General features: G+C 35.2%; 2 protein-coding genes across 4 annotated transcripts; one reads left to right on the plus strand and one right to left on the minus strand.

The window, feature by feature from the left end:
* Positions 1-7592: 7592 nt before the first annotated feature.
* On the minus strand, positions 7593-9088 carry LOC121868327 (gem-associated protein 7-like). Of its 2 annotated transcripts, none has more exons than XR_006089373.1 (2): positions 8688-9088; positions 7593-7938 (listed from the first exon to the last, which is right to left on the minus strand). XR_006089373.1 is itself a non-coding variant. In XM_042368814.1 (2 exons), the coding sequence occupies exons 1-2, from the start codon at positions 8841-8843 to the stop codon at positions 7660-7662; spliced, it is 357 nt and encodes a 118-aa protein (XP_042224748.1). In that variant the 5' UTR covers positions 8844-8853; the 3' UTR covers positions 7593-7659. The 2 variants fall into 2 exon arrangements, 1 of the variants encoding a protein (XP_042224748.1); XM_042368814.1 differs by having other exon boundaries at positions 8766-8853.
* On the plus strand, positions 8997-23781 carry LOC121868326 (SCY1-like protein 2). 2 transcript variants are annotated; one of them, XM_042368812.1, is made up of 15 exons: positions 8997-9039; positions 10993-11156; positions 11498-11667; positions 12261-12440; positions 12693-12842; positions 15058-15273; positions 15776-15892; positions 16942-17084; positions 17904-18063; positions 18703-18939; positions 19101-19233; positions 19551-19696; positions 20170-20243; positions 20874-21056; positions 22411-23781. In XM_042368812.1, the coding sequence occupies exons 2-15, from the start codon at positions 10994-10996 to the stop codon at positions 23093-23095; spliced, it is 2757 nt and encodes a 918-aa protein (XP_042224746.1). In that variant the 5' UTR covers positions 8997-9039; position 10993; the 3' UTR covers positions 23096-23781. The 2 variants fall into 2 exon arrangements, with proteins under 2 accessions (XP_042224746.1, XP_042224747.1); XM_042368813.1 differs by lacking the exon at positions 8997-9039 and adding an exon at positions 9041-9146.
* Positions 23782-25609: the final 1828 nt, after the last annotated feature.

Genomic DNA, 25609 nt, shown 5'->3' on the forward strand with positions numbered 1-25609 from the left:
CAAAAGAAACCATATGTCATTAATTTAAATTAAAGCATAAGCCAAAATAGTAATGTATTGTCTAAAGTAATTAGTTGATATGATTAAGAGCGTTAACGACCATTAACCTACGCTTCTTCATAATAGATTAACTCGTGTATCTTAATGTTTTGTAAGGTATTTCCGTTTAAAATAAATCTGTACAAATAAATAACCTTAATATAACGACCTTTACACAATATAAATTTAACCACTTAAATACACAAAAAATTACACTTACTGTAGTACACTTTATAAACAGCGTCTGTCAAGGGAGAGACGACTGACAACACCTCCACCGTCCGTGTCTGTATTGGCACTAAAGCTCCACGTGTCAGTCAATCGCATCTGTTTAGTCTTTTTCCCAGCAAAAAAATTTTCCGAATAAGGAAACAATTAAAGAAAATCCAACCTTAATCGAACATACAAGATTTAATACAAATTTTAGGGTAAATAAAATTTATATCGTAAGGAAGAAAAGAACATATAAATAAAACTTAAAGAAAACACTCGTTTGTAAACAAGACGGGAAGGGTCCCATCTATTTTGATAAAAAAATGTGATGTCTTAGTTCTGCCCAGCAGCGCCATCTGTTGACCTGACCCGTTACTCTACGAGAAACGTTTTAAACATGGTATTACTCATTGTCACGTTTGTTTGAATTTGAGTTTCGCCCTTACGATGATGTAAACAAACCATAGTATATTTAAACAAGCCATAGTATATATAAACAAACCATAGTATATTTAAACAAAGCAGACGACGCACAGTACCTGCCATCTATTGAGCCGACACAACAGTTTTAAGAGATAATGATCACAGCGATTCGTTTAGTTTTCCTGATTTACCTAATTATATCATACAAAATACTTTAATATTACTAACACATTTACTTTTATCTAATAATAATACAGTATAATAATTTTAACTAAACCTTTTACCATTACCAATATGTTAATAAAAAATAGCCCAAGTTTGAATGTAAATGGAAGTGTTTATTGTATTCCATGTAGCAAATGTAATGGTAATTATGTAGGACAGACAGGAAAAACATTGCTGCTCAGAATCAAACAACATAAGTACAATATCAGAACAGCATCTGAAAGCAGTGCCCTGTTCGTTCATGTTACGAATAATAATCATCTCATTGCTTGGGAAAAAAGCTTAGAAGTATTCAAATCATCTTGTGTCACAGAAAGACTTCTGGTTGAAGCTAGTTTGATTAAGAACATAAGAACATAAGAAAATAAGGAGTCTGCAATAGGCCGGTTGGCCTGTGCATGGCAGCTCCTATCGAGAGTTACTACCACTCTCTATCATCCATGAATCTATCTAGCCTCCTTTTGAAACTTTCCAGAGTTCCAGCACTTACTACAAAGTTGCTAAGCTTGTTCCACTTGTCCACCACCCTATTTGTGAACCAGTTTCTTCCTATCTCCCTCCTAAACCTAAACTTATCCAACTTAAATCCGTTGCTCCGAGTCCTATCCTGCTCGGATATTATAAGAACTTTATCTATATCCCCTTTATTGATTCATTTCACCCACTTAAATATTTCTATCATATCTCCCCGCACTCTTCGTCTTTCTAGGGAATGCAAGTTAAGTTTCTTTAACCTATCCTGATAAGGAAGGTTTCTAAGTCCCCGAATCATTTTTGTTATTCTTCGCTGCACCGACTCTAGTGAATTTATATCCATTCTATAATAGGGGCACCAGAACTGAACCGCATAATCGAGGTGCGGCCTGACTAGCGCAAGATATAGTTGCAATAAGACCTCTGCACTCTTGTTACTTACACTTCTAGATAAAAAACCCAATACTCTGTTTGCCTTATTTCGAACATTAACGCACTATTTTCTAGGCCGTAGGTCCGGGCTTACAAGTACCCCTAGGTCTCTTTCACAAGTCGACTTCTCGAGGTTGATGTTGTTAAGGCTGTATACATTATCAGTATTTGTTCTTCCAATATTAAGTACGCTGCACTTGCTGGTGTTGAATTTCATTTGCCATTTTTCAGACCACCCCTGCAGTTTATTTAGATCCTCCTGTAATGCATTTGCATCCTGCCCTTGATTAATCTGCCGCCCTATTTTGGTGTCATCCGCAAAGTTGCTTATGTCACTGCTGATCCCAGTATCTAGATCGTTTATGTAGATTATGAACAAGTGTGGGCCTAGCACTGACCCCTGGGGAACCCCACTGGTTACACGGCCTTTCTCAGATTTAACACCAACTACGCTGATGGTATGTTACATAAAATTATTTGTCAGTGGCCCAAGGTTAAAAATGCTTTGAAAACCTTGGATCTAGATGTAGGATAGATATTTAGTGAGTCCCTTACTTTTGACCTGATCTGACCTGACAAATCACGTCAGCCCCTTTCTCTTAAGCTCCTCTACGTGTGTGTTGGTGTTGGGATTAGTGGATGACATCATTATGACCTGACCTCATGTTTAATAAGGTCACCCTATATATTTAAGCCTCTTTCTGTCCATGTAATCCAGTTGCCTCTAAAGATGTCTTGAATAAAGAAGGTGCTCCTTTGTTTCCCTTTCCCCGTGTGATTTTATCAAGATTTATCTTATCCACGTTTTCATATATATACATACATACATACATACATACATACATACATACATACATACATACATACATACATATATATATATATATATATATATATATATATATATATATATATATATATATATATATATATATATATATATATATATATATATATATATATATATATATATATATATATATATATATATATATATATACGATTATGATGGCAGAGGGACGAAAACAAAAATGGCAACAATTGCCTTATATGTGATTAATGGCAGCAGTGGGGAAAACAAAAATGGCAACAATTGCCTTATATGTGATTAATGGCAGCAGAGGCAAAAACAAAAATGGCAACAATTGCCTTAAATGTGATTAATGGCAGCAGAGGGCGAAAACAAAAATGGCAACAATTGCCTTATATGTGATTAATGGCAGCAGGGGCAAAAACAAAAAATGGCAACAATTGCCTTAAATGTGATTAATGGCAGCAGAGGGGCGAAAAAAAATACAATTGCCTTATATGTGATTAATGGCAGCAGAGGGGCGAAACAAAAAATGGCAACAATTGCCTTATATGTGATTAATGGCAGCAGAGGGGAAAACAAAAATGGCAACAATTGCCTTATATGTGATTAATGGCAGCAGAGGGGCGACAATAAAAATGGCAACAATTGCCTTATATGTGATTAATGGCAGCAGAGGCGAAAACAAAAATGGCAACAATTGCCTTATATGTGATTAATGGCAGCAGAGGCGACAATAAAAAATGGCAACAATTGCCTTATATGTGATTAATGGCAGCAGTGGGGCGAAACAAAAATGGCAACAATTGCCTTATATGTGATTAATGGCAGCAGTGGGGCGAAAACAAAAATGCAACAATTGCCTTATATGTGATTAACGGCAGCAGAGGGACGAAAACAAAAATGGCAACAATTGCCTTATATGTGATTAATGGCAGCAGTGGGGCGAAAACAAAAAATGGCAACAATTGCCTTATATGTGATTAATGGCAGCGAGAGGCGAAAACAAAAATGGCAACAATTGCCTTATATGTGATTAATGGATGGCAGAAGGGACGAAAACAAAAAAGCAATTGCCTTAAATGTGGTTAATGACAGCAGTGGGGGCGAAAACAAAAATGGCAACAATTGCCTTATATCACGATTAACGGTGGCAGAGGGGACGAAACAAAAATGGCAACAATTGCCTTATATGTGATTAATGGCAGCAGTGGGACGAAAACAAAAATGGCAACAATTGCCTTCTATGAAAATAATGGCAGCAGAGGGCGAAAACAAAAAATGGCAACAATTGCCTTATATGTGATTAATGGCAGCAGTGGGGCGAAAACAAAAATGGCAACAATTGCCTTATATGCGATTAACGTTGGCAGAGGTCGAAAACAAAAATGGCAACAATTGCTTTATATGTGATTAATGGCAGCAGTGGGGCGACAATAAAAAATGGCAACAATTGCCTTATATGTGATTAATGGCAGCAGTGGGGCGAAACCAAAAAATGGCAACAATTGCCTTATATGTGATTAATGGCAGCAGTGGGGCAAAAAAAAATGGCAACAATTGCCTAATATGTGATTAATGGCAGCAGAGGGACGACAATAAAAAATGACAGCAATTGCCTTATATGTGATTAATGGCAGCAGAGGGGCAAAAACAAAAAATGGCAACAATTGCCTTATATGTGATTAACAACACAACATACATATATTGTTTTCTCACTTTTGATATATTTTTTTTTCATTTTTGTATATCTTTATGGTTCTTTATTATTATTATTGTTGTTACAGTGTTATTATTATTATTTTTTTTTTTACTTTATTTTTAGTTTTGTATTTGTTTATAAATTTTATTTACTAGGAATTATTTTTATTATTTATTATTATTATTATTATTATTATTACTATTATTATTACAATTTCTCTCCCCCCCACCCTCCCCCCCGATGTGGGTGTGTGACCTGTGCCCGGGTGGGCTAATTCCCGTAAAAAAAATAATAATAAAAAATAATAACAAAAAATAATAATGAAACAAAATTATCCAGTCAACTAGTGAATAATTTTACCTCTCCATTATTATCAAGAATATAGAGAATAAACAGCTTTGGAACATAAGTAAAATATTAAAGAAAAACGAAAAAAGAACATCCATAATGCATAGCTTTTTTACAAAAACATAGAAGTAAAAAGTAGTTACAGTATTGTACTACTGATCAATTTTTACTTGATTAAAGGTCAAAGGTAGTCGTCCAGAAAAGTAATTAGTTACAAGTACATTACTATATACTGTACTGTATATGTTAAATCGGATCATATGAAGATCTTCCCCCCCAAAGTATCCAACTGAAGATCCTCCCCCAGTCGCGCTCATATGAAGATCCCCCCCAACATATAATATAAATAAACAACATAAGGATTAAATAATAAAACATTATTCAGATTACTTTCTTGTTACACTAAATATTGGTGTAGGTTAGGTTAGGTTAGGTTAGGTTAGGTGGTCATAGTGACGTCAGGTCAGGTAAGGTCAGGTTTGGTCATTGGTCAGGTCAGATCCTCCCATCCAGGCTTGATCATATGAAGATCCTCCCCCCCCCCCAAGTAGGTTTGGGGGGGAGGATCTTCATATGATCCGTTAAATCTTACAGTTTCCTCCAGTAAACCTCTTACCTAACTGTACGACCCATCCTCACTTTTGTATTATTTAATGAAGTTTTAACCTAACTAATCCTTACATAACCCAACCTAGTTTATTTAGAAAGGTATAATCTCCTGTAATTATTCAACTAACTCTTTTTACCTTACATCATCCCTCACAAAAGCCCATACAGCAGTAGTCAGGAGTAAATGTTAATGAGATATTAACATACAAACCTTACACAACTAAATTTCTGTCAGGATATGGATTTCAAGTTCTGTAATAAACTCTACCTTACTACTAAATTATTTTTTTATACTGTATACATATATTGATTTTAAGTAATAAATTTCAGCTAATTCTTGATTTATTTATTATGCGTAGATTCTAATTCCTAAATCCTATCAAATTGTTGAATAAATATTTATACAGTGTAGTATAAATTCTAAATAATAAATACTACAGTACCTAACTATTGATTTAGTTGGGAATTTTTTTTTATTCTAGCTGGTAAATCCTACCTAAAGTATTAATTAATCTTAATAAAGTTATTCTAACTAATAAATCCTACTTAATTCTTGATTTAGCCATTGTACATAGCTTTAACTAATATAGCCTACCTGTCTCTAGAATTAATTGTATACTGTATGTATTTTTGCTAAATGAAAAATACTCCTGATATGACTTTTAATTTTGGAAATCCTTTCTTAATATGGATTTTAACTCCTATTTAACAGTTATATATAAATCATAATGTATGGATTGTGAGTAATAAAACTTTACCTAACACCTGTCTTAAGTCATGACCAGTACTGTAGCAGGCAAGCAATGAAGTAGTACAGTATTTGTAATTGATTACAATAACTAAGAACAGGGGTAGTTTTTCCAGTGCGTACATTTATTATTTAACAAGCCTCCTTTTAATAAGAGAATTAACTTTTAATGAATATCAAATGGGAAAAAAATATATATACAGTACAGTACGTACCTGTATCATACTCAAGAAGTCAAGCACTTTTCTAGCATAGCCCCATACAGTGATGTCTGATATTATTGACATCTTTTATACCCCCAATCTAAAAAATAGTAATCACAAGGGTTGCACTCACTCTTTCAAAATTTGAATAACAAATACAAATGAAATAGAAAATTTCAAAAATTTTGTCTTTTCTATTTCATTTGTATTTGTAATGAATAGAACAGTTCCAATTAATTCATGCGATAGGGAGATCATAGATCAGAGAATGCCTGTAACTGACTGACAAAACTGGGATTTCAGATTTGGAAGAGGCAAAGATGTTCAAGTCACATGCAGTGGAATTGACTCTGGAGGATTAGGGAGAGCTGACACAGCTAGAGGAGGAAGAGACGGCAGAGCAGCAAGAAGTTACAGTACAGTAGAACCAGTTGATGATGAGAGGCCGACTCATTAACCATCCAATCAAAGAGGAGTTTAAAACAAATTCCAATCTGGAGTGAAACTGACATGCTTGGTTCATCAAGCAACAGCCGTGGTAATTTTTTTGATTACCTTATGGAGCAGCAACTCTGCCTTGTCAGCCAAGAGGGTGCTTGGATGTTCTACACATAATGCCCAGTTCCCACTCTGTGAAAGTGGGTTGGCAATAGGAAAGGCATCCAGTCATAAAACTTGCTTCAATTTAACCAGGACACCCTGCCACCAAGCAGTCACAGATGACCCACACACACACACACACACAAAGAATATGGCCATGAACGATGGTGAAGAGCAAATAACACCATGCACAATAAAGTGAGTTTTGCCACAATAAAATCACCAGCTGATGTTTTACACAGTTAAGTTCAATATCCTTCACACATTTTAGTGACTACGTTTATCATTATTTCTTAAAGGCATTTTAGTTATTCACTAAACAAACAGTAGAGCCTACTGTGGTGAGCGGAAGACTGTGTGTACGGAATTTCCATTACCTACATTACTGTACTTACAAGATGTGTTTAACACACTACCATGTTAACGCACATTAACGTGTATTAATGGATGTAATTCAGGTTGAGTAATTAATTATTAGAACCTCATTAATGTGAAACTCCATTTGTCATTTAGTCCAGTCTCGGCCATAAAATAGGATTCCAGGGTTTTGTCCTAATGACTAACATACTCCCGTATGTTATTCTACATGCTCAATCTTTACCACGTAAAAGTGGGTTGAGTACAGACAGGTGAGAACTTAATTACTAACCATCTTTAATTGTGGTGTTTTCTTCTCACATCAAACTTCTTTATAACATAACCATATGATGTTTAAGAAATACATGCAACTGCTGTATTCCATGAAACTGTATAATAAAAGAACAATGCTAATAATTTTTTTAATTAAATCTGATCATTTTATAATACTGATGATAAAGGCTTTATACAACCATTATAATTTGAACCTAAAGCTGAAACAATCAGGTACCCTAATCATAGCCCAAGGGTAAACTATAGCAGGTGTCACAAGATTCTGAATTTGACAGCTTAAAACATCCTTGTCTATGCCACGAAACACACCACTTACATCTATGTTTTCATGCATAGTTATAGTAGTATCTCTCCCAATTAGGGATGATACTGCCCACAAGAACCTTTCACGCAGGTCAGCTCTACAGTCTTGAGGGTTACTTCCTCCTTTGGAGGCCCCTTCTGTGGTTGTCTCGTCCATCTGGGGAAAAGTGGAGCATAATTAGCTGAAATAAATAGACTGGTAACATTAGCAAAAAACCTCTTGTTTGTTTTAGAAAAAAGCAATACAGTACTGTACATGTAATAAAGAATTAACTTAGCTTGTGAAGTTCATATTTAAGACTAAGAAGACTTAAACCATGACTTGTGAGACTGTCATTGCTCACAAGGGCAACTGTATAGCCATAAAACGTATTGTACAAGATACATTACTGTGCAGATTATCAAATTGTATCAATTTTTCTTTAAGAAAAATTACATCTTTTACCTATTTTTCATCACTTGCCTAGAAGGTTGAACATGAAATGTATCAGGTGATGTAAATGGGAACAGAAAACCATGTTTATACTGCTCATGAAATGAATACTGTACAGTAATTGTGAAAGGTTTGGATGCCACGCGCTCCTTTTGCAGAGGTGTAGCATTCCACTAGGAGGAGGAAAGGGCCTCCTTCTCCTCTGTGAATTTGCTGCATTTAAGGCCAAGATAGCTGTGGAGACTGTATTTAGCTATGGATGCTAAAATGAATCTTGAGACTTTGATGGAGCAAACAAATGGACCTGACTAGAAAAACATAAACAAATACAGCACATTATTCTATGTTCCATCCCAAGGGCCTGTAGTTGAACTCTAGCAATTAGAACACTACCGGTGGAAAGACTTAAAAATAGGGGCTTTGTCCTACACTCGGCCATGATGAAAGGGTCATAACTCAATATCTATTCATACCTCCAAACTTTCAATATCATCCTGTATTCAGTCTAACTTGTCAGCCGGTGTCTGGTGGGTAATTACTCCAAAACTAACCTTGTGTAACTCGGAAGTTCTAGACCTCTGACACAATCTCAGTACAAGTATTACCACAACACAACCGTCCATAAACATCCCAAACAAAATTTGCCACTAAACTAATTGTTTTCCTTCTTTTACTAATATTTAATTAAATCGTAATTTATTCCGAAAAATCAATGATGTTTTAAATTTGTTCTTAACACCTATTAGTATAATTATGGTAAGAGTGAGAGAGAGGTGTGGTAACAGTGGCAGGGAGGCCTGAAGTAAACAACTGCTGCTCCAACAGGTGACACTTATACACGTCTTAGATTTTCCTCCATAAGATTTTAAGAGAATTCATATTTGTTGGAGAAGGAAACGATACACGTTATTTATTTTAGTTGAGTGCATTAGGTAATTACATTGACAATATTATTAGAAAATTCAATGTGAATTTCCCAGCTGAGTAAAGGTGACAGCTACGTATTAATGATTGATAGGGCGTGAAGTACTCGTCCACGACAACATTTCTGTACATTAATCAGTTAAAGTGCAATATAACATAACAGAACAGTAGTCTTCTAATGTGTAACACAATAATATTAAAAATGAAACTTACTTAATCTGTTAAAAGGACCATTAGGTTTGATTGATTCATGTTATCTGGCCAGAATGGGCAGGTTTTGATAAATATGACACAGTACACGTATATGTCAGTTAAATTTTGGGCAGAGGGTTCATATGTATGTGAACGATGAGTTTTAGAAAGTTTTAACCTTTCCTATTGAAGAAATGTTGTTTTTGGTAAATTTGTATAAGTGCACCCAAATATATTTTTCTAGTGTATTTATGTGTTTAGATCGGTTAGATTGGTGGAGCGTTTTCCGAAAAAAAATAATGGCTAAGCGAATACAAAATACACAAAAAAACACCAGAAAAACATAAACCTGACCTGACCTAACCTAACCTAACTGACTCTCACCAGATGATGGAATCACTTATTTCTTACCTTATTGGCCTGGTTCTCGTTCGTCGTTGGAGTTACCACAATGCCTCATATGTTGGTCTTGACAATATTTACATTCATGCACTTAGGACACTTTACTGAGGACCCCAAAACTCGCAATCAGCTCCATATAATTGAAGTGACACCCATCGCAGACTTCCATGGTCAGAAATGAATTTGAATTTTGAAATATGAGACCCAAAATAAAAATAGAATTTGATTGGGCTGAAAATACCGCAAATTAAACCACAAATCATTTTCATTGGTTGCCAAAAAAAAAATAAACGCTTTTGATTGGCCACGTGACATGTACGGGAAAGCATGCACGTGATTTATGAAGGAGACACGCAGGTGAGGTAGGCGACAATGGCGGAAGATTAATGGAAAAAATTTGAGAAAATTTTGGATACGCTATTTCCGTTATTATACATTTGCAACGGTAATGTAATAGAAGAAAATTATCTTATAATTAGACGTCTTATTCGAATATGATAATAGATTAGGGGTAGGAATGTTGGGTGCGGAAATACAATAATACCCTGATTTTTTACCTAGGGGGCTAAGAAAATGTCTCATGGTTTATAAATTCCATATTTTGTTCTCCCTGTGTTTTTGCTGCAGAAATTCTTAGGCCAGCGATGCCCCCGTGTCTACCACTTCACCTGTTTTGGTTCTGGTAATGTTGCTGTTGGCTAATTTGATGAAGCACATTTCTGTACAGCACTACAGGTACTGGGAACCTTCACCCTGGTCACACAATTAAAGTAGGCATAAATAATATAGGTATTTATGAACAAGTCTGGGTTAACCAGCCATTGAATACAAAATTTGGTAATACTCTGGAACAGCGACTCATGTTAACTAGAAACTGGTGAGCTCTTATTTTTGGGTAATTATTTACGACCACAGCCGCTGATTTTCATAGAAATGAATTTTAAAATCCCGTAATTTCACTGTGTTTCATAGTGGACACTGTCGTAGTTATGGCAAATGTGTTAAAAAGTGTTTATTTAAAAGTTCAAGTTATATAAGTTAACCTTACGTCAACTTAAACTAACCTAACCTAGCATAATTTAACACCTGCTGTGAACGAATTTATTGAGATGGGGGTGGGGGGGAAGCGGCTGTGAAGTCCTCCATATTAGCCTATTTTTTTTATTAAAAATTTAAGCCACAAATTGTTAGGTTAGCTGTAGTAAAGAATTGGGACCTATCACTGATGCATAACAATTTATATAAAATTTGTTGTTTCAGGATGGAGTTGATGCTTAGTAAATTGAGGTCGAGTGTAAGTAGTGCAGCCACAAGTGCGGTGTCCAATGCTGTTCAGATAGCTTCACAGGTGTCAAATTACCTTCCTGGTAACCCAGTGACAAGGGAGTTTGAGGCTACTGCACACATAGCATCAGCAGGACCAGGTGGGTTGAGATTACATGTTTAATGTGCTGTTACTGCTCCTCACCCAGTCAACCTGTGTTAAGTCCTTCCTATTTGCGGGTTTTTACAGTTCAGTTTTGACTATTTGCGCTTCATTCCTTCCACCATAAAAATAAATAAATAAATAAATGGTCACTACGTAATACTATTGGGGGATTTTGACAATTTGAAGGTATCTGTTGTCCATGGAACCTAACCCCATGCGAATAGCAAGGGTCAGCTGTACAGTAAACTAGATACCCGGTAATTACAACAGGGTTACCCCTCATCATAATTGCTGTTTATATGAATAACTTTATTTAATTAGTTAAATTTGTTGCAGGTTTACTTTGGAAAGTATACAAAGGATATAAGAAATCTACCAAACAGGATGCAGCCATTTTTGTGTTTGAGAAACGTCTGATAGAGAAATGGGACAAGCAGGAGAGAGAGATTATGTTGGACAAGTTAAGAAAAGGTGTATCACAACTGACAAGATTAAGACATCCACAGGTAATGATACACTTTAAACTTCATTTATAGGCATGATCTAATGTCAGTAAACAATTTAAATAACTTCCATACTCTAACCTACCCACCCACACGCGTGGCACGTGTCGATGCATACTGGTACTGTAATGCTAAATCTCAGAAATTCGTTTGAATGTCTGGAACAGAGAGATTTTTCTCAGAATGCTAAAAAAAAATATGATTATTCATGTTTATATCTTCATTTTATCTATGAAAAGTCTTAATAATGTGTGTGGACATTTTACCGTTGCCGAAGAAAACTGTCTGTAGCAATTATAGAAGAATTGATACTGTGAGGCACACATTTGTGGGAAATTACCTCTTTTAATGGATCAATAACTAAACAGATACTTCAGGAAAGTTGTAAAAGGTCTGCCTGTATGTGAAAGATAGAAATACAGTAAAGAAAGAAGCTGAACCAAGTATAAATATGATGAATATACAGGGATTGCATAAGAAATGTATGATGATAATAGAGAGTACAGTACTAAAATACCTTTCAAAAATGGTACTTGACAACATTATGTAATTACTTAGTTGACATGTTTGCTATTTCATATTTAACATACTTTCAGGTTCTCACAGTCCAACATCCTCTTGAAGAATCAAGAGAAACCATAGCATTTGCCACTGAACCAGTGTTTGCATCACTAGCCAATGTTCTAGGACACACAGAAAACATGCCTGTACCATCACCACCCACGCTGAAAGATTACAAGCTTTACGATGTTGAGATTAAATATGGTCTACTACAGGTATGATTTCCAACTTTGATTTATTCATGTGTTTACGATATACTGTACAATAATGGTGAGTGTGCCTTAAGCTAGGGTCAGGTGTATTTATTTTTAATTTCAATATTTCAATACAAACTATAAATGTAAGAAATGAGGTGAATTAACCTTCACAGGTGCATCAATAGTTTTTCCTCAGATACCTACAATAATGTTTTTATATCTAGTAAATGGTGACACTGGACAGATAGATCAGACATGTTTCTTTTGCAGGTTAATGAAGGCCTGGCATTCTTGCATAATTCTGTGAAGATTGTTCACTGTAACATATGTCCAGAGAACATTGTACTGAACCACCAGGGAGCATGGAAGCTCTTTGGATTTGACTTTTGTGTGGCGAATCAAACTCCAGCTGACCAACCTGTAAGTTGTTCTTTAATGTGGTTTATTAAATTTCTGTGTACAGTAACTCCTGCCCAGCCTACAATTTGCCTCTTCATGGATCGTTGGATTGCGCTAAATGCATACTGTAAATCCTCCACATTATGGAAGGGATGCGTTCTTTAAGAATTGTCCAAAGTGTACAATTACATAATGCAAAACCAATTTTCCCATTGCAATCTGTTGTGTAATTGGAAAAGCATTCTTATTGACAACTTTATGATCAATACACAGAAATTAGCCCACTCGGTCTCAGGTCACTGACTCACATCAGGGCCTGGGGGGCGAAAGTGTAATAATAATATAGGGTAATAATAATAATAATAATAATTCATAGTACAGTACTGTAAATAAAATTTATATTAAAAAATACATATTTTAAAATAAAATATTAATGATATTAATAATAATAAAGAACCATAAAGGAATAAAAAAAATTAAAAAAGATCAAAAGTGAGAAACTATATACAGTGGGGTATGCTATAACGAACGTAATTGGTTCCAGAACCTCGTTCGTTATAGCATTCGTTCTTTATAGGATTAATCCGTTCCAGGCCCCCAAATACAACCACTTAACACTGAAAAAATTCTGTGGAAAATGTAAAAAATACGGTACTTTATCTTACCTTAGTGTTATTCAGCATGCAGGTACCCCTAAACACTGGCACAGCACTATCACTTCCACTGGGAGTCTTGGCTTTAAGGTCCTCAAACAATTGTTTAGCCTTCTCACAAATTATAGCTTCACTAATGTTACCACCTGCCATTTCTTTCTCCTTTATCCACACTACACCTTGCTTTGCTAAGTCTAAAGATTCCCTTAGCCACTTGCACTGTTTTTAACTCCCCTTTATTCTTCAAAATCGTACATATAGTCGATTTAGCCATCCCATATTCATCACTAAGTTTTGCAATGCTTCTTCCATTCTCACGTTTCTTTATAATTTCTTTCTTAGTTTCAAGGGTTATTAGCTTTCTCACTCGCTTTGGACGATTCATTGTTACAATTGTATACTTGTACAACAAAATAGTTATACAAATAACGCGAATTTCCACATTAAAAGATGAAATTTCAACAATAACAGTGGTGCACTGGCTACACAATGAGACAAAGATGGCGCCTGACGCTCTTATTGTGGGTCGCGGTACAACAATATTCATGCGCCAGGCGAAATAGTCCCGTATTCATCCGCGTTCGTTGTAGGAGTTGCGTTCGTTATAGCATTCTCAATTTTATAGGTAAAACCGTTCGTTATAGGAATATTCGTAGTAGGATCCGTTTGTTATAGCATACCCCACTGTATGTGTGTTGTTAAATCATGTCGTAAGAGAAACAATTGAGACACTGCAATTGTGTGTAAATGAGGCAGAATGTCAGATCAGCAACCTGGGACTCGGTCACAATTTTTGTGATGCCATATGGCAGCAGGGTCTACCATTAGACAATATGCTTCCAATATCTTCCCAGGTGGTAGTACCTCCCTGTTTGGTAGCTGCCTACTACCTACCGCTATTCACAGAAACTGCTTTTCCATCCTCCTAGCAGTTCAGCTACCCGCATGCTGTCTGACAGCCACCCTGCATATTCTTTTCTGCGCTTTTTCCAACATTATCGAGCCTGCCCTCACTCATGTAACCAGTGTTATTGTTATTTATCTTTACATAACCTTGTGATTGCTGTGATATTTGCCATTATTGGTGAGAGGAAAACACTATCTTCAAATTTTTGCTTTGTTTTGGTAACTATGAAGTGATTAATAACTCCAAGTGGCTAACAAGCATTCTGTAGAGTCTCCTGCCTCTGGGAAAGGCAAGATTTTGAGGAAGACCATGTCTCTGGAGATATAGATAGACATTTTTAAGCAGCAGGCTTATTATTATTCATGTGGTGAGTGTTGTTTAATTTTTTGTTTAATTGGTGTAGAATAGCTTTTTCTGTGATACATGACTGTGTCAGTCAGGTCAGGAACATATCCCATTGAAACCCATTTTAAAAGGCTCCTGAGTTACATTTGGGTTTCCAGGAATGCAACCCCATCTTAAATTGGAAAAATACCTGTACAGTATAGGTATTTGCATTTATATTCAATTATTTAACTGATTTTATAATCTTTTTTTGTGAATTATAATGAAAAGGTTCTTGCATATTACTGAAAAAGAAGTTGTTTCTCCTGTAGTAATTGTTGATTTTTTTCAGCCATTTTGGCCTTTTGAAGAATATGATCCAAAAAGACATCCAAATTGCCAACCACATCTTGACTACCTGGCACCTGAGTATGCTCTGACTCATACACTGGATACTGCAGCTGATCTCTTCCCTCTAGGAGTCATCATTCATGCAATTTTTAATGAAGGCAGACCACTCTTCCATAATAATAAAGATTTTGGAACATTTAAGAGAAACTGTTGTGAGGTTAGTCAGCCTTAGAGTTTGAATGGGGGAATGGTGGAAAGCTAGTTCAAAATGCCATTTGGGGTTTTTTGAAACACCCTACTGTACATTGCTAATAAGTAGAATTTTCGTACAATAACCTTTTGTGAGTTGGTTATTACTTAGAAACAATAACTGAATTTCCCAGAAATTATAGAAAATGTAAAATTAAAATACTGTACTGTAGATAAGGTGATAAAAGACTAATCTTTTCACATGCTTATTTTCACATACAGTAACTCTTAGTTTTTCATTGTTGTGATAAGTGATTTGTTGTTTCTAAGTAAAAACGATAACTATGATTTTTAAGGAAATTCTGAGTAGCAGTTGTGCAGCACTAAACACCTAAAAATCTACTAACACAAGATGCTAGTCATAAAAAGTAAATATTGTTTATCAACTGTTTATTTATAGAATATGTTTAAATATTATGTTAATGTCCTTATTCCTTAAGGGTAAAGCACATTTGTTCTTTACCCAACAGTTGAAGAATACAAACACACTGAATCTCTTATCGATCCCAGACGGTTTAAGAGATCAGGTTCGTCTGCTACTGCATGCAACTCCCCAACTTCGGCCAGATGCTCTACAGTTCTCCAAGGTAATGGAAACTCTTTTTATATATAGTATTGCTATGAAATTTAGCCTACTCTTTTTTTCTTGCCCATTGATTTTTATGTGGAAACAATATGGTACAGTATTATTGGTAATGAAACATTTCAGTGTCATGTTGATACAGCGATAATGGGTTCATCTCACACCTCTGTGTGTTGGATACATTCCCGGCCTGGGTCAGATGTGATCCTGTCAAAATTGCAAGTTTTCTACAGGTACACCCATTTTCACTTATATGAACACAAGACAATAAAGGTCATAACAAAGAACAGACATCTTGGTTGTGACATGGGATGTGTTTGTTGTCAGAAAGAAAAAGTGTTTAATGGATTCATTTGAGGGGAGGAAATCTTTGGGGTAGAGACTTCAAATTCTCCTTCACCACATGACATCATGCAGCACGGTGGCCAAAAAGAGCAGAAATGTCGCCGAATTATTTTTAATCTTTCCCTTGTTCTCTTTACGTTATAAGTGTTACCAGATTGTTTCACAAGTTAATTATTGCTTCCTTAAGTGTGGAAATTGTCAGAGATCAGCACTGAATACTTATTACAGTATTCCATAAAATTGCAGACTACAGGTAAATAATTAAATACTAAATCTTGGATGAGTGACCCTTTGCATGTCTTCTTATCAGCCAATCAGCTGTGTTGTTACAAACAGCTCCAGGCCTTATTTTACAAAGTTTGAGTGAACAGACTGAGTACTGTATGGCTTGGGATGCATAAATTCTACATATGTTTTCATTTATTGTTTTATAATTTCATTTATACATTTAGAAATTAAACAATAATGTCACATAACTTGTTTATTAATTCAGTTTATTCACCATGATGTACAAATTTGTATACAAAGAAATTCACAAACTTATGGAGCATTAGGCTAAGTTTAGCATAGCTTAATGTACCGTGGAATATTGACTTTATATTTATTGGAAATTTCTATCATCCGGCACAGCCCTGGTCCCATGGTTGTTGGGTAAGAGAGGATCAACAAGTATTATAATATCTTCTGAAAATAGCCTTGATTTTTCAGATAGCCTATTTTGAAGATGTGGGAGTTAAAACACTTAGCTACCTCGACCAAATGTTTCAGTGGGATAACATGCAGAAGTCACAGTTCTATAAGAGCTTACCACAAATTATTCCCCAGATACCCCATCGGGTGTGTCTGTTGAGGTGAGTGAATTGTTAAGCTCAGAGCTCTTGTGCCTTTGTTGTTAGAGTAAACATGTATTGTACTCTAATGTTGTGATCACTGTAGGTTCCATTTTTCCTTCTTCCTCTTCTTCCACTTTACCTTTATTCTTGGTTAAATATTTCAAATTAGAGTTTCTGGGACATGCTGCTCTTGAGTAAACTGAATCAAACACAATCTCTTCAGGTCTATTTTGGTCTCTACCAGGTTGTGCAGATTATGTGCAACATTTATTTGTCCCAGGCAAGTGACTTTTGAAATACTGTATATACTGTACTTGCCTGGACACTTTTTTCTACTTGCCTTGACAGCATCTACTGGTGATTACAGTATAGTGCAAACAGTAGTATATTTTGTTTATTTGCAATATATTGTATGTGTACAGTGGTGATTGCATAAATAAATACAGTACAGCTCTGAGTCTGTTCCTGTGCAATGTGTAGTTTAGAATCTCAGAAAATTTTCCCCAGTACAGGGTGGAAAATTCCAGAGGGTGGGGGATTTTCAAGTCATATACTGTATTGTATAAGAAGTAATATAAGTAATGCATGTAAATAATATACAGAAAAAAATTAAGTACCTTGTTCACTCTAACACTACCTGGGGGCTTAGGTTTGCATTAGGGTGATTAGTTGTTTTGACAAGGCTTTGCCTCCATATTTAATAGTGATCACGTCGGCTGTATCAATTGGGACTAGCAAATACTCCATATTGTTAATCCTTGGCCTGACCATAATTATGAAATAGGATTTTGGGAATCAGTTCCCTTTGTTTATACTGTACTAATTTATATGTTTCAGAATTGTGCCTTGCCTGATGAAAGAGTGTATCAACACAACTATGGTACCTTTTGTTCTTCCTGTAATCTTGTTTGTGGCTGAACGAGCCAGTAAGGAAGAGTTTGTGGAACACATCCTCCCTCACCTGAAACCCATAATGAAGCTTTCAGAACCAGTTCAGGTACAGTTTGGTGTTAATACAGCAAATCAATTGCATAACTTCAAAACTGTTTATAACAACTCATTCATTATTATTATTAAGGGGTACAGTACTGTACAGTATTCATTATTTACTGTTCTGCCTTTTGAACCTGTTGTTCGCCCTCCGTGCTTTGCTGTTGTCCCTCTTTATAGCAATAATTTTGCTTAAGGTTAGGTTTTCAGGAATGCAAACTCATCATTAAATGAGGGATACCTGTACCATCACTATCCAGTTGCCTGCGCTTTTAGCTCTGAACAAGGCCTCCTATCATTCAGTGTCACATTACATCTCACCATTCTCATATCACCTTGCTCAAGCCAGCTTATGCCATCCTTTTCAAATACCCAAGTTACTGGTGACATACAACTTCCTTTACATATGAAGAGGTCATCTTCTCAGCTTAATGAAACCAACAGTTCCCTAAACTTCTTTCAGCCACCTTTGACTAATTATTTTTTTTTATAATTTTACTACACACACTACAGTAGTGTTATTCCTTTAAAATCATTCCATTACTCTTCTAATTCTTGCTCTTTCATTCCTTGCTCCACCAATATAATTTTTTTTAATCTGGTTCTGCTTCTGTTTACAGAATATTTTTGTTTTATGCATTGACAGATAATGTTGCAGTTGATGCAAAAAATGGAGCTGCTCCTCGGGAAAACACCTGCTGAGGATGTTCGAAGTGATGTATTGCCATTACTGTACCGTGCGTTGGAGTGCGACACACAGCAGATCCAAGAGCTGTGTTTGAGTGTTATACCATCGTGTGCTCAGCTGGTAGAGAACCATGCCATGAAGAATGCACTCCTTCCCAAGATAAAGAAACTTTGCCTTGGAACTGGTTATCTCTCGGTGAGTAATACAGAATCCTGTTTTATTATTTTTAAACCCTCCACATCCAAGTCACCAGTTCACATTCATTTAATAACATTATTTATTACAATCTATTGACAGCAGAATATGCCATAAGGAACATTATATTATCAGGATACATTACTCCTAAACTTTTTCAGGTTCGAGTCAACTGCTTGGTGTGTGTGGGCAAAATACTTGAACACCTTGATAGATGGTTGGTTATGGATGATGTTTTTCCATTCCTGGAACAAATACCATCAAGAGAATCTCCTGTAGTTATGGCCATTGTTGGTGAGTTCATGATAGAACAAATATTTTAAAGGTTATGGAAAGGGATTTCTTAATTCTGGAAAAAAAAAGCAAATGTGTATTTTCGTTGGTTTAATCACACACTGATCTTACATTCTATATGTTTAGTCTATTGTCGTAATTCCAGTGACATTTTTCAGAATATACAGTACAGTAATTACTGAAGAATATCCAGTCCATTCTTACTCAATTCCTTACATGTAACTGCCCAGTCTGGAACTGTGCAACTTTTATAAATTTCCATAAACAGTTGTCTTCTTGTTCATGTTATCATAAGTGACCTGAATTATCATCTACAGGTGTCTTCAAGGTAGCACTGAACCACAAGAAGTTGGGCATCACAAAAGAAATATTAGCAACTCGGGTTTTACCATTTCTCTTTCCTCTCAGCATCGAGAATTCTCTGACACCAACACAGCATTTAGCAATCATGACTCTTATTAAGGTATGGATGATACATTATATTGTATAACTAAAAAATGAAAGAAAGGTCTCTCTTTCTTTCTCCTTCTATAATACTGTATAATATATTATACTACAGTACAGTACAGGTAGTCCTCACTTAGCATGAGAGACAGGTTCCACAAAAAGTGTCGTGATGTGAAAACTCTTACTAAATGAATCCCAAAAAGCCAGTGAAAACCACGTAGAAGGTGATAGATGCATGTTGTAAGGAGAGAAAGTGTGCAAGAACAGGGTATGCGAGTTATTGCACATAACTTTTTCTTGGCAGTGACAGTGCAGGAAAAGCATTTGGGTAGTGACCATCATAAAACTAATCTTAGCCATCTCACAGTGGTAAATGGTGTGAATTTTTTAATACATATTGTAAAACTGAGCAATCATTTTACTGTACAGAGACTGTATATGTCCTCAGTGTTTCTTTTATTAAATAATCTTTATTTTCATTCATTTCAGGATATGGCAGAGAAAGTGGAGACAGAGCATAGAACAAAGCTAGAGCAGTTGAATTCAATAAAGGATGAACAGAAGTAAGTATAATGAACATAAGCATGCATTCATGCTCATGTGATCATACATATTAGCTATAACCAATTTCAGAATACTCAAATAACTCAAGTGGACTGTAATTAATATACCAGTCATTATATAAGAATAATTATGGAGTCACCGGTTACCATAAAAATATGTACAGCTTCCACACTATGTTGAATTGAGTGAACAAAATTCAACAAATTAACCAAGGTAGATCTATGTAGGGTACAACAGAAGTATACTCATCAAATTAACTTGAGGTTGTTCCTCCGATGTTCAGCAATAATGAAGATTTGAGATGGTTCTAGTCAGAGAGGGTTGATGTTGGCAGTGACAGCTGTGTAGAGAGCCAACATGCCTTTGAGATAGATGTCAAACTCCTATTAACAGTTAAGACACATTTTGATAAGAGGGCTGTAAATTAATTATGTGCAGTTTGGACCGTCACTTTTCTTGACTAACTGGGGAGATTTGGCATATTTCAGGTAGTGATGTCAATATAGTGTTTCTTGTGTCATTTTTTAAATAAATGTATTTTGAAAAGGACAATAATAATAAAAATTAATTTTTTTAATTTCAGATTTGCTACAAATCTTTTTAATTTGTATCATGTTTGATCACTACAGAGCCCTACAGATGTCAATGCCCACAACTATAGCAGGAAGCACCAACACCAGCAATGGGTCTGTGGTCTCAGCAGTTGACGCGACTACAGATATGTTTTTTGGTTTGGGACTTAACCGGAACACAGGAAAAGAGTCAACAGTCAACCAAAAGTCACAGTCACTTACACTGGAGGATAAACAGAGGCAAGTGTGAAGAGTTGTTAGTCATAAGGTCCTCAGTCTACTTGGATAATTGAGATGACATAGTTACGGAATCATCTTAGTTGCTCTGTGTTGCACCTACACAATAAAATACTTATTTTTTAAATTAAAAAGTAGTAATAGAAGCATAGGAAAGACAGATAAGTACTCAATAAGTACTCAAATACAATTAAATAACCATAAAATTAGTGTACATATGTAATTTCATTTACTTAAATCCAGGTCCTGATTTGCTCATCCACACTGTAAGTAAGTTCTCCATCTCACAAATAATGTGGTCATCTTTCACAGGAAATGAGACTCTCGAGTGTCAACCACAACAGTATACAGTAGAACCTCGATAAATTGGACTAGTTGTGGCAGGCACCAGTCCGAAAAATGCGAGTCTGAGAAAAGCAAATATATGGGGATAATACTGATTATCTGAACTGTTTAAAGAAAATCAGTTGTTGTTATTTTATTACTGCACTTCAACAACTAAGGTCTTTAAGTGTATAACAAGGCTATTAAAAGAATATTACATCAACAATAAAAAGAAATTATGACACAACTCTCTGGGTTGAAAATCAGACATGTAAGTCTGGTTGCCACCGAGATGAATGTTATTTACTGAAGTGTTATATGTAAGTAACCACAGAATTTGCCTTATGAACAAAGAGAAAACTGAATACTGTACAGTACAGCCACTCGACTTACGACGGGGTTAGGGACCCAAATCCAGGTCGTAAGTCGAAAATGCGAAGATAATACATAGAAAATCTAAAATGGGTGTCTCGTTTTCTTCTCAGCACCACAAAACTCTCACTTTTACACTTACCAGCCATTTTAAATGGAATTACAAACAAAAATTTTGTCCGTACACAGCACAATCACTAACGTTGGGACTCGAAAATACGTAATTTGAAAAAATTTTGGTACGACTGGGGCGGTCGTATGTCCGGGTGGTCGTAAGTCGAGGAGTGGCTGTACTACAAAGATAAAAATAAAAACAAGTAAGTGTAGGAGTATATTGTAAGTTTATCTGGGAGCCATTCGTATTAGAATATAATACTGAATCAATAAATAAGTAAACCTGACGAATGTGGCAACACCTGATCAGCCCCAGTCTGCTTAGTTCTCAGTAGGCCTATAGCAAGTCAGATTAGACCACTGTACAGATTTTTTTTTTTCTGGTGACTAGAGCATCTTGGAGTCCGAAAGAAGTGAATTCTGATATATTGAAGTCCGATTTATCAAGGTTTTACTGTATATTATCTGCAAGAATTTATTCTTTTAATTTTCATGACAATCTCATACGTGTTTCTTTTCTTTATGCTAATAATTGTTTGTTCATCAGGATGGTTAAGCAACAAGGATTGCAAGATGCAGTTCAAAAGCCGCCACCTCTCCTTCCATCGCCTCCAGCTCCTTCCAGCAGCATAAAGAAACCATTAGAAAATCAAGTTCCTCGCAGCCATATCTCAGCGCTGTCACCAACTTCCCAGGCATCCCCCAACCTTGCACCATCTTTGATAAACTCCAACCTGAATACGATGAATAGTCAGACTACTCAGACACTAATGACATCAAGAAATAGCCAACAAGGAGTATCATCAGCAGTTGGAAATTCATCTTCAGGTCTAGGTATTATGAATGACATAAATAAGAGTAGTATGAACTATATAGGCCGACCAAGTAATGTATCAATGTTACCTACTAGTGGGGGGGTGTCACAGTCTGTAAGTGGAATGATGTCTTGGCCAAGTCAAGCACCAGCTCAGAATGCAAGAATGCAAACACCCAATTATTCTGCATTCAATAATTTGCTTCCCACTCAGTCAAAACCATTGAGTTTGAGCCAAATGACATACAATACCACCATGAACACAACAGTCAACTCCAGTATAGTACCAAACTCTACAAATTCTTTTGGCTCCATGATGTCTCCCATGCAGCCCTTGACGAATACATTGTTCTCAGCTGCTACAAATACTGGAGTTAAACCACTAAGTACTTCTGACATTAATGATTTGCTTAGCTGAAAACACTGTAGTGACCATTTTCACTTCAGTACTGTATTTATTAATATTTAGAGCGTCAGTATATAGTTATTTTTTATTTCTACTGTATGCTCTACATATCCTTCATACGATGTTCCATATCTGGTCATTATTATCATAACCATCTAAGGTAACAAGTTTTAGGTACAAGATATATGTTATCTCATGAGAGGAATAACAGAACTGTCTGTCATAGAGGAAATGACTAGTCTATTGCTCAAGGCATCAGAGTAAAGAGCTTTATATACATCATCATAAAAAATGCGCGCTCTCTCTCTCTCTCTTTATATATACTGTGTATATATATATATATATATATATATATATATATATATATATATATATATATATATATATATATATATATATATATATATATATATATATATATATATATATATATATATATATACTGTACTGTCATTTAGGTTATGTACAGATCTGAGAGCCATTCCTATATCTAGGGAAATTATATTTAAAGAGGGAAATTTGTAATCCTTTTGTTCATATGTAAAATGTATGTATGCTGTTTGTGTTTGAGACAAATTGAAGAAAGATAATATATATATGTATGTATATATATATATATATATATATATATATATATATATATATATATATATATATATATATATATATATATATATATATATATATATATATATATATATATATATATATATATATATATATATATACATATATATACCCTGCACACACACACACACACACACATATATATATATATATATATATTTATATATATATATATATATATATATATATATATATATATATATATATATATATATATATATATATATATATATATATATATATATATATATATATATATATATATATATATATATATATATATATATATATATATATATATATATATACAGGGAGTTTTTAATAATTGAAGCTGTTTTTATTTTTAAAATTATTTTAGCTGTTAAAAGGTTATACAGGTATATTTTTTTTATTTATCATACAGTACTTTAATAGAAATTAGAAGACACAAAGAAATTCAAATTTGTATGCCTCCACTGTGTATACAAATCATACACTGTCCATGTGTTTGTCCATCTCTCTGTATGTCCCACCCAAGCTTATGAGTGGGATCATGTAAAAGGTATCCAACATTGAGCTCTGAATTTTTTTAGGCATATTATATTCACCTTTCAGTTATCCAGTTCAGCTATGTGACTGACTTTTTGCACCAGTAGGAGCATGTGTTAATAATAATAATAATACTGTAATAATAGCTGGTATTTTGTTTCTCAAAGGCCCCAGTTCTTCTAAAGAATTCACTTCTGCTCAAAACACTACAATACTGGACTAAGATAAAAGATCACAAAAAGTGACAAATACTGTACTGTACAGTATATCTGTTGTATAGTAATAACATAATTTACATTATATCTTCCCAGTTCAGATTGTGGCTGCAACATGATTGAAGATGTTGACTTTTGTTTCTGACCAATTCCAAGTTAATGTACTAGTCCTCAGATATGATGCACTAACCTGTGCATGTCTGAATTCATCAGTGTGCCTATATTAAACTTCAGCACTCTTCTTGTCCCTTTCATCATGCTCATTTTAGAAAATTATGTTAATGATAAATATTTAATGTTACACTTGTGATTTTTCACTTTACTGTGAGAATGACTTGTCATTATACAGTAACATACCTTTCAAATTGGAACTATGTTTTGTAATGCATTGCAAGATCCCTATGAAATGCTGTCATAATAGCATGGTTGCTCATCACTGCACAGATAATGAGTCTTCCAACAGCCACCTTAGGCATGGCTCTCATCCTGACTGCACCAGAGGTGAGAATGTGGCTGAGAGACAGGAACATTAACAGTTGCCCAGTGTTTTTCTATGCTAGGACTGTGATGGTGCATGCTGTGCATCACATATTCTAATTATTGTGCTGTATAGCTTTGGGGGCATTATACAGGTTCGCAAACTCACTATATAGCAAGAAAATGAGAAGTTACTACTTAGAAATTTACTAATGGGGAGATAGCAACCAGTCAAGGAAAATCAAGTAAATTTAGGTCTTAAACCTTTTCTTCTCTAACGATGCTGCACCCGGCCAAACACTTGAAGAATACATACAGTTTCTCCTCAACTTACGACGGGGTTCCGTCCTGACGACCAGCTCATAAGTCGAAAAGGCAAAAATAATATAGAAATTCTAAAATGGGTGTCTCTCTTTCTTCTCAGCACCACGAGAGCTCTCACTTCTACGCTTGCCAGCCATTTTAAAGGGAATTCTAAACGAAAATTTGGTCCGTACACAACGCGGTCGCTAACGTCGGTACTAGAAAATACGTAATTTGAAAAATATTATATACGACCATGGCAGTCGAATGTCCGGTTTGTTGTAATTCGAGGAGTACCTGTACCTACAACTACCACATACAACTGCCACCACCACTATCATCTCAGAGGTTTCACGTGTTTCTATTATTTTAAAAT

The sequence above is a fragment of the Homarus americanus genome, unplaced genomic scaffold (genome assembly GCF_018991925.1).
Source record: "Homarus americanus isolate GMGI-L3 unplaced genomic scaffold, GMGI_Hamer_2.0 scaffold19318, whole genome shotgun sequence".
Taxonomy (NCBI): domain Eukaryota; kingdom Metazoa; phylum Arthropoda; class Malacostraca; order Decapoda; family Nephropidae; genus Homarus; species Homarus americanus.